General features: G+C 42.4%; 1 protein-coding gene across 3 annotated transcripts in view; it reads left to right on the top strand.

Annotated features, from left to right (window-relative positions):
- CDKL5 (cyclin dependent kinase like 5) overlaps nt 1-775 on the top strand; it is a gene marked incomplete at both ends in the record, with an annotated part of 71,221 nt that extends 70,446 nt beyond the window's left edge. For all 3 annotated transcript variants that reach the window (XM_079542285.1, XM_079542286.1, XM_079542287.1), the window contains one exon: nt 395-775. In XM_079542285.1, coding sequence (XP_079398411.1) covers nt 395-775 — 381 coding nt within the window. The remainder of the gene's footprint in view (nt 1-394) is intronic.
- Between the last annotated feature and the right edge of the window lie 9,957 nt (nt 776-10,732).

Consider the following 10,732-nt stretch of genomic DNA (forward strand, 5'->3'; position numbering starts at 1 on the left):
GGAGTCGTTATCCTGCCATTTTGTGTACTCAGGCTTAGCCTGGCACTTGTTACCCATTTCAGTAGCCCCACGTGTCCCTTTTCCTTCCACCTGCTCATCAGCTAAAGAAGCTATGAGGGTTAAGAGCTGCTGGCTATCAAAATATCAGACTGCTGATTTCTGCCAGTCTTTCAGTGCAGATAGTTACTCGGGTTTGAACCACAATGAGAAAATATTTTTTGAGTGTGTTTTCTCAGCTTGGAAGGAAATATTCCTTGTGAATGCAATTAGAAGCGAGGAAGTCCTGTGAAGTTCCAGATGCTTTGTTTAAGGAGATGACGGCTTTGTTATGGGAAGTCTGATAGATACCATAACAAGAGAGCAGAAGGTCAAGCGCTTTCCCCGTGTCTTTCAGAGCCAGCCATTAAAATCCCTGCGAAAGCTGTTACACCTCTCTTCAAATCATTCTGTCCCTGCCGAGCCTCGCTTCCAGCCCTTACCGAGTCAGCCGGCCAAACCTGCTTTTTCTGAAGTGCGAATTCACCCCATGAGTCAAAGCTCCAGCAGTGGCAGCAGCAACGCACGGCAAGAGCCGCAGCCCAAGAGCCGGCCGACGCTGCAGATCCCGAGCCAGCTGGAGCCCACCTGGCACGTCTCCCCCGTCAACAGGAGCGCCAGCGATGGGCCCCCCTACTCTGAGCAGCCTTCCAAGAGCGGACAGAACGGGCACACGTATAACCGAACAAACCGGTCACGAATGCCAAATCTGAATGATCTGAAAGAGACGGCCTTGTAATTGCTCCAGAAAATCGGCCAGTTCACGTGGAGGTCAACGTGAGGGAGCGGTGGTAGTTCTGGTGATGGTAAGACTGTACTTTCAGCTTTATAAAGGTGTGCAATATGTACATGTGGAGCTATGCTGTTTGGCACCACATTGAGAGTCAGGGATTCTACAGTAAAATGAGTCGAATTGGGAATCGCTCGTCATCAGAAATGTCACTGGACGAGAGGCAGAGTGTGCCATTCGGGGAGAAAAATGCATTGCCGTTTTCTCTCATTTACATTCCAGCTTAGAGCACATCTCTGTTGGAAAGCTGGGAGATTTCTGGTATGTGTTGGCACTTATAAGGGTGAAAACATTCATGTGCAGACCTATGCCCTTACTACATTTTTTGCTGCCTAGTTAAAACAGTGGGTTTTATGTGATAAAAGTGTATCCCCGTTAAGGGTTTAAAGTTAAATTGTGTGTCTTAAATTTGTTTTTTAAACTTCCATATTTGATAGGATTTGTAATATTTATTTATGATGACCTAATATCGTACTGTTACAATCATATCTTTTATGTTATAATGTAAAGTTATTTTGAGCTGTTTGAAACATTGTGAAGCAGTGCAACAGCTACAGTAGTTTCTATAAAAAAACTAACAGTAACATTTATATATTGCATCAGGAGTATTTTATTCTATATATAAATATATATATAAATGGGAAATAACTGTCTGTTTTTTAAATATACTCATTTAAAAGAAAAAGTATTGTTATGACACTATCTGCCATATTTTTATACATTTGTGATATAAAGTGCAGTATTATACTTCTAATAAAAGGAAGTTGAATGTCGATATAAATGTGACTGTAACAGTATGAATCTTGCTCAGCTACGAGAGCCCAGTATCATAGGAATTACTGGTAACAAACAAAAGACATCATTCAATTCCAGGCGTTATTATGGGCTGTTTTGTTGGAAGTATTGGCTAAATGTAAGAGACTGCAGAACTGTACAATAATCTAAATGTGGTATGTTCTCCCCTGTATCCCTAGCTTTCCTAATAATACTAATGAGATTTCTGCATCTGCATCAAGAGACCAGAGCCCCAGAATGACTTGTGTTGGTAGTTGCTTTTTTTTTTTTCTCTCTAAAGAGATAAAGTGCCCCACGATCACAAGCTAAAGCAGGTGCTTCTCCACTTAATAGTAGGGGTGAAAACCAAAGAAACATAGCATGAATTGCAAGTGAAATGCCACACTTTCACATTTAATGCATAGCATGGCACTGCAGATCATGGTATGAGCTTTTATGCATATGTGTATTTTACATCTTGTTAGCAATCTATTAACTACTAAGATAAACACTGTATTTAAATTAAAAGTACTCTTGCACTTTTTATTATATTTCAGGATGTATTTAAAGCTACACATCTGATATTTGGATGTTGAGGGAGAAGGTTGCCATGCAGCTTAATTTCTCCTTAGATCTTACTGTCCCGATATTCCCATACTCAGTTCAGTGACCAGTCTCAGCAAAATACTAGATCTTGGGTTCCAGTTTCCTATACAGCTTTGTCAAAACTGCCTTTACATTGGTGAACATCAAGTGTAGCAAATATATAACCTGATTCCTCTGTTGCTACTGGCAAAATAAACTAGAGTTGAGTCATTAGGAGTTAAAAGAATTATGCTGGTCTAAACTTTTGTGCAATAAGAGGAGAGTCAGGCCTGTAGTGTCAGAACAATACAATCTTTCCTTTTTAAACTCATTCATTCAACTCCCTCATTACTCTGCAGCATAGTTCCTTATCTATATTGTGTCCTCATAAGACACGTGTACCTGCAGATATGTTGTCTGTTCCAAAAAGAGATTAACCTGAATGTAAACTTGATGATTTAGCCATAGATGTTAACAGAAGTAGCTAGACAGTAAGAGCTGAACTTCCTACTTTGATGCAATGCAAATTGGACGTGACGTTCGGTACCTTTTGAATCATACCAAAGTTCTAACAGTAACTAATTTGGCACCACCACTTTAAAATCTTTTGTACAGAGTACAGTATGAGCGGATGGTACATCAGGTTTGTCCAGGGCAAGAAGTAAGTCTAGTAAGTTAGAAAGACTACAAAATAATAAGAATTCTTTGTCAATTGCCTGCAAGAAATGTGTGTGTGATTTTGTATAGATATTTATGGTATATACTATATTTATATATGCTGTAGTATATAAATAATATATTTATGTATCATATATAAATACAGTAGATATGAAAGGATACTCAGATTCTGATAAGTTCAGTGGGCATCCAGGAAAGACACTGTGGTATTTACTAGTCTTTATAATCAAGGGAATAGCATTGTATTTTAGAAGTCTCTTGGATTCCCTGGTTCATTACAAGCAGTTCGCTCCTGTTGCCTGCTTTGAAATGAGCTGATGCCACTGAAATCCCTCATGAGAGCGTTGCCTAAGAGTGGGGCTCTAAGCAGTACAATGTGAATGCCTCCGAGTGAGCATTCATACCAAGCTCTTCTGTACCTTATGGATACATTTCCTTTTGCCTCTACAAGAATTTTATATTGATAGTAAGAGCTTTGTGCCAGAGATAATCGTACTGGGCTGTACATGGCTATTCTGATTTCTGTCAAGGAAAAATATTTCCCAAGGGTTGGTTGGTTCTTTTTTTCTTTTTCCCCTCAGTACCCATTGAGTTGAATCAGGATAATCTCTTGACTGTACATAGAGCTGTTTAAAGTAGTTAGCAAAGCTTCAAGAGTGACCTAAAGAATGTTCAAGTGTTTGGTGGCCCATATTTACAAAATCCTGTGTCTACTTTCGTACTGCTTTTTCTTCTCAACAAACCACAACAGATTTAATACCAAATTGTGTTGGACGTACATAGTATTTTCTCTGTTCTGTTAGAAAGACCTTACAGCAGATGAATGAACCAGCTGGCGCTGAGGTAAACTATTTTTAATCTGGTCTGACTTCCAAATATTCAGAATATCACTAATTCTGCTGTAATTCTGCTGAAGCTTCCAAAGGAGTCTTATCATATGGCTAAGATTTGCTGCCTCAATAAAGGAGAAGAGAATTACAGAGCAAACAATTTTATAAGCGTGAGCTTTCCTCTTCACTGGTCTTGTGTTACATGTTCTATAGATTTACTGACTATAGATAATATTAGTTAAACCGCGTTTTATTCCTTGGCAAACTGCTTTGCCTTATTATGGCATCATTAATGATGTGAACAGTAAAGAAACTAAGTTTCAGAAAGGAATTACAGTCATTTTGCAGAACTCAAGCTGCCTAAACTTGTCTATAATGTTTTACTATAGCTCTTGTTAACTGACATGAAGCACCTTAAGCTCATCTTAATTGAAACTGTGCGGAACGATGTGAATAAGCCGTCCCTTTAAACTGCCATGAAAATGCATTAACCTAAAGCAACACGTGTTGTTAACAGACCTGGCCACAGAGAGCAGTCCCTCAGGGCTATTGAACGCTTTTTGCTCTGTTAGCACAGTCCAAGATCCATTGCTCGTCCGAGAGGCCGCCAGCAGCAGGCACCAGGCCAAGTTCATGTCAGGATGTCAGTAGTTCCAGATCTGGTCCAGTCTTTCTGAAACGTTCTCCATCCCACAGGGCTTGGGACTGACACCAAGCCTTCACTTCTGATACCAAGCCAGACCCACTTAAATGGGTGATCCTGATGCCACTCTGTGTACAGGTAACGGTTCTCTTAGACCAGTCTTAAAGCAGGCCACAAACTTCCAAACTTAGAATACACTTTCACATCATCTCCAGGCTTGTTGCCTTTTTGCTATACTAGCTCGTGTCTGGGAGCCAAGCTGAGAGCTCTGTCAACAATAGGGTCCTGCGATAGGCCTTCAGCCAGTGCTTGGTACTGCAGTCAGGTCTCCTAAAAGATGAATCTTAACAGTGTAAAAAGCCACATACCAACCTCTGTTCACCCAGAACAAGCTGTATGTTCTTCACTGTTCAGTGCTGTGATTCCCTGTAATAAAGGGAACTCTGAAAGCAGTGCTAACATCTACTTAGCTAAGACAAGAAACAGGCACTTTTGAGGGGAGCTTTGAGCTAGAAGCACTGAAGGTTTTTTGTTCGTGTTTTGGGGTTTTTTTATTGTTGTTGTCTTAAAGCATTTTGGTAGTGCAACATGCTTCAAGAATATCTGCATGCAGTTACTTTTGTACGTGCTGAAAACCGTCAGAGTAGTGCTGGGAGAATATTTGAATCTCAGTCACACAAAAGGTATTACAAGGATAGCCATATATAATATACTGCAAATTGTGGGGTGGCAATGAATGCTTCTTTTATCCATTCCAGCTGTCATGCACAATATGGTTATTAATGGGATTATATCACAAACCACACGTTTGGGCTGTTGTTCACGTACGTAGGCCCACCATTTGAAATAGGATTAGGAGTGTCACAGAAGATGCTTGGAAAGGTGATGTGCCCTATTAAACTGTTTTTAAATGACCTTTAAATCAGGACACTATTTAAGAACAGGTGCCTTTCCCCACACCGCTTCCCCCAATGGTGTCATGATATTAACCATTCATTAATGGAGTTTGTAGTAAATCAGGAGAAAAGCCATTTAACTTTCTGGCCTTTGTTAAAAAGGGAACAATTTGAGTAAACCCTTTTACTACAACACAGCTTGGAAGTTCTAGCTGTTGGCTCATTTCTGAGCCAGACAGCACCATCGTTGCTTCAGGCTCCCTTGGCTGGTGAAGGCTTGTACACACCACTGGGTTCAGATGTTGTACTGAAACAGTTGTTCTCTCACTCTGCAATCATGAAGCAAAGTTAACAGTAGTTAAGCAAAGCAGATTTTATAGGAGATCCTCTTTTAATTTGAAGGTAAATCCTGTCATAGATCATCTGTTGTCTCAGCAGTCTTTCGTTACAGCTACTGCATGAGACAGGATAGGTTACATGTAAAGTTAATTTTGCTCCAAGTTATGCTGGGATGCTCACTTGCTAGCAGGAGTATCATTGTATGCAGCCAACTGCTTGGAGCAGACATTGGCTTTCTTGCCAACCTAAGCAGAAGATGCACAGAAGTGTGAGAGAAAGAGCCCTCTATACATCGATGCTGTTGTTCCAGCAAGTCAAATTATTTCTCAGGCTCTTTTTAGAATGTAACCTGTGAATGTGACTCTTAAAACGTGGCTCAAGAATCTGAACTTGGAATGTGGACTAAGGGTAAGAGTGACTCTACGCATCTCTTGTCTTCTCTACAAGTCAATCTACCTCCTCTCTCTTGCAGAATGTGGTTGAGGTTTTGTTTGTTTATTCTGAGTTTATTACTGACTCTAAATTTCGAATAAATGTATGAAAAGATTCTTCCTCTAGGTACTGTTAGCAACCAAGTAATAAAATTTTGATGGGCCTTCATCCAATACACTTCTAAAACCTCCAAGCCATCTCAGCTCTCCTGGAATCCTGACACCATCCTTTGCACTGCTTTGCAGTCTTCCCTTGCTCTTCCCCATGTGGTTCTCAAATATTGCAGTTGCCTTGTTCTTTGTTGTTTCTCTAGTGCAGTTTATCAGGGAGTTAGAGGCCTTATCTACTACTCCACCCTGTTTGCTGTTTTATTCGAACAGCTATCCTTAGACTTGCTCAGGAGTTTCTTCACTTTTATTTTCCATTCCATCTGGGTGAGATACCTTACCTCATTGTGCCCCACCAAAACAGACTGCCTTCCAGGCTTTCTGTTCCACCAGGTCTCTGTTTTCACAGAGCACTGTTTCTCTGGGTCCATTCTGAGAAATGCAAGGTGGCATCTTAATTGTATAGGCGTATAAATGCTTTGTGAAGTAACTGCTTTCGTAGAGCTTTCCATTAGCAAACTTACAGCATGTTCATAGCGCAAGATGGAAGATGTTATTCAAGTTTCCTGTAGCTTATGAACCTCTTGGTGTAAATTCTTGACTTGTAAATCCAATGGCAGAGCTTTTAACTGTTTAGTAAGGCAAAACTTTAGGTGTGTTAACTGTCTTGGCTTCCCTTTTCTGACTTTTTTTTTCTCCAGCTAGTGCACATCTTAGACTACTGAAGAATATGTCTAATCAAAAAGAGTAACGTCCATATATGTATGTGGTTTACAAGGAACAATGAGTGAAATCTTCCACGAAAACGTAATTTGTTGGAAATTCTATGCAGGTGTTTTTAAATCTGGTGAACCTGATAAGGACTTCCAGGACTGCTTAGATCTCCACTGTGAAATACTGAATTCTGAATTCGTTTCGTTTGGCAGAAAGAAGGAAAAACTAAGTTAGGAAGAATGGGGTCTTTTTTCACAATCACTATTCCAGAAATACCCGACTGGGGAGGTGGCTTTCAAAACTTCCTACATTTATGGTTATGATTCCCCAATACTTTTAACAGCTATTAGAAATCCGAAGCGCACAGATTTTTAGATCTGCCATGCTTTCTGTTGTGGAAGGAATGTGCTGTGGTGTTCATCTTTTTAATCCTGGAAATACAAATCGATTTTAAATTGTGCTGAATATTTAAGGATGACTTCATGCAAGTTAATAAACCATTTGTAAAATGTTTGTATACAACGCTTTGTATCATGTTGTTGGTACACCTTACCAAATTTTTTTTTTGGGCATGTATTCCATTCTTAACTTCTGTAATATTTATATTGTTGCTGTAAATATTCTAAAAGAGAAAAAAAAATCCTGTGGTAACCTTAATTATCAGCATGGAAATGGTTAATTTTTACTGAGCACAATGTATTTTTGAATGGGCCTTCCAAAATATGTCTTTAATAAAAATGCAGATTTTGCACTAGAAAATTGGCACTGCTTGATGGCTGCTCTTATTTGTGCCACGCTGCTTACAGAGCCCTCCTGGTGCCCCTGGATGGGGCAGAGCTGTGACAGAGCTGCTCTGCCCAGTCCTGATGCACTCCCTGTTTGAGAAGCCAGCATGTGTCTGTTTGCAAGGCAGATGTTTTCACAGCATCACAAAATCATAGAACTGTAGGGTCTGGAAGGGACCTCTGGAGATCATTTAGTCCAACCCCCTGCTAAAGCAGGTACCCTACAGCAGGTTGCGGATCACAGACGAGATAGCTCTGAAGCACTCCATTTCCAACCATTCCTTTCACTGCAAACACTGGAACTTTTTCTTCCTTCTCCCCCTCTCCCCCTCTTCCCCTCTCTCCTTCCTGCCTTCCTCCCTCCCTCCCTCCCTCCGTCCCTCCCTCTCTCTTCCTCCCTCCCTCCCTCTGCTTTTTATCTTTTGAACAGCATCACCCCCCTCATGCACTCATCAGTCATTAACCAGAAATTAATGGGCCCTACAACTTTCCAGCCCTTGATTTATGTCTGAGTAACCTGTTGGGACTTTGTCATTCCCACACAACCTGACACTCTTCTGGACAAATGTTAGGTGTCAGTGATATTGCTGGCTTCACCTTTAACGCGTCCTGGTTATGACTTAGTTTATTACTGTGTGCAGCTTCAAAAAACTTCAAATATTTGGCTGCCAGTCCCTCACTCCTTGGGGTAACTGGAAACAAACTGAGGAGCAGGGAGCTCCATGCCCTACTTGCCGAAGTCCTTCTGAAATGGCCACCATGTGGCTTATGCTGCAGCCACAGCCGCTGTGAGACCATGCTGCTGCTGCTGCTGCCTTCACTGAGCATTGAGTCTCAAACAAGGAAAACTGGTCTGGCCCAAGCTAATGCCTTTAACTTCCACCCACCAATGGTTCAGCATTTCAGAGTACCCTGGTATACAAAAAGGCCAACTGCACCCTGGGCTGCACCAGGCCCAGCACTGCCAGTGGGACAGGGCAGGGGTTGTCCTGCTGTGCTCTGCACTGTGCGGCTTACCTCCAGCACTGCGGGTGGATTTGGGCACCACAATGTCAGAAGGACATCAAGCAATTAGAGTGTGTCCAAAGGAGGGCTACAAAGATACTGGAGTTGAAGGTGTGTGAGGAATGAGAGTTCCTCACACAGGGAACGGGATGCACAGGGCTGTGGGCACGGTTCACCTCGCTGTGGTAGCCACAGTGTGGTCAGCACTGGTTGTCCTCGGGAGGGAGAGTAGAGTTTGTGTGGTTATCTCACTCTGACAGCTGCTCCGGGGTTATTTCTGTGGGAAATAATTAAGAGAATGGGGCTGCAGACTTAGAAATGATGGATCTGGATTGGAGGGCCTGAGGCAGTCTCTTGTCACACCACTTGGATTAGGCAAAGCTCAGCACTCTGTAAGCACTGCATTCATTCATGTCATGAGGCTGAATGCGGCTCTCAGTCCTGCTTCCCATTTCGAAACTGTTGCATTTTACAAGTTGCAGGGCCGTGCACATACTTCCACAGGTAAAATATCTGTAGGATTTTTCCCTCCTAGAAGATACTGCCTTTTTAGCACTGTTTTGTACCATTTCCTGATGACTCAGGCACTGCTTCTCATTTGGATAATGGTAATTGGAGTTATCTGTGCCCAAAAAGGAAAAGTTTGACTTCATGAGGAAAAGCTTTGCAGTTTTGTAATTGTGTTTCGACGGCTTTCATAATGCCCTCAATTGCACCCTTCTTCAATATGCTGTGTTTATGCAGAAGTGGAAGTCAAGCGCACTTCTAAAAGCATTTTAGGACCACTTAATTAATTAAGCCTCTCAGCACCCCGCTTTTTAGATAAGAGGCAGAGGTTAAGTGTATTTCCAAAGGTCGATTAGCAGGCAAGCGGCACAGCTTGGATGTGAGCAGAAATGTCTGCTTTAGAGCATTAAAAATAAAAGGGAAGAGCTGGCAGCAGGGCTCTTCCCCATCCGGGCTGAGAGGTGAGGTGCAGGCAAAGGACAGGGTGAGGCAGGACACAAACGAACCGTGAAATTTAGTGTCTGCCAATTAGTTCCACCTATTTATCACTGTACACTTCAGCCTGGAAAAGGAATCTAGCATCCTGTTCAAAGCTGTGAGCAGGGAGAGTGATGGCACAAACCCTTGCTGCCTGGGCAGTCTTTCCTTCCTCTGAGTCTTACATCTAAATGTAGTATCAGTCATGAGATGCTAAATAAATTATCTTGGTATATAAGGGCATGTGGTCCATCCACTTAGGCTGTGGATGAAGCTTGAAAGCTCAAACAAATTATTCAGGAGCACTCTTATTAAGCAAATGTGCCCCTCAACTCATTTACGGATAGACAAAACTCATTTTGTGGATGAAAGCATGAGTGCAACAGTGACATAATAATTTCAGTAGATAGGGTCTCACAGACTTCCTAGTTAGGACAGTGTAGCACAAGTTTTCAGAATGCCACATGCCCCAAATTCCTTGCGAGATGTTGGTTACTCTCAAAATCTACCTGAGCAATATGTCAAAAGAGTGAAGCGATGGATGGCCAGAAAGCCCAACCTTGCACTGCTGGTGTGGGTTTGCTTTGCCTCTGTTGCAGGAAAGGAAAATGCAAGAGAACTGGGAAGAACTCCAGTCAGGGCAAAGGCAGAACTTCTGTTCACCCCAAAAACACCGTGGCTCCTGCCCCAGCCCTTGGGCCCCCTCTGCTGAATGTTGAGCCCACACCCACACCTACAGAGCACCCACTGGGGACTAGGCCATGGAGGGTGAGGCAGTCATGGAAACTGGAGCACAAGTCTACCTCCCATGCACACAGCGTGCCATGATGATATCTAGCACCCAGGATCAGGACTGTGTCCCATGTCTAGTTCCCACAATCAGAAACACTGTATCTCACGGGACTGAAGCCATGGTAACAAACGACCCCAGCTTTGCTGGCGTGTGCCCCCTGAAAAACAGTAAGCTGTTGGAATAGGGTTCAGCCGTATCACCAGGTGTCACGTAAAGCAGTGTTTTATTCAAGAAAGCCCTTCTGTTTGTAGGGTCGGCAGGATCGTGGCCGCAGCACACATCAGCAGTGAGATGGGACGGCCATACAGGCACACACCTGCACATCTCTACCCAGTGGGCAC

The sequence above is a fragment of the Tetrao urogallus genome (assembly GCF_951394365.1).
Source record: "Tetrao urogallus genome assembly, chromosome: 1".
Classification (NCBI taxonomy): Eukaryota; Metazoa; Chordata; class Aves; order Galliformes; family Phasianidae; genus Tetrao; species Tetrao urogallus.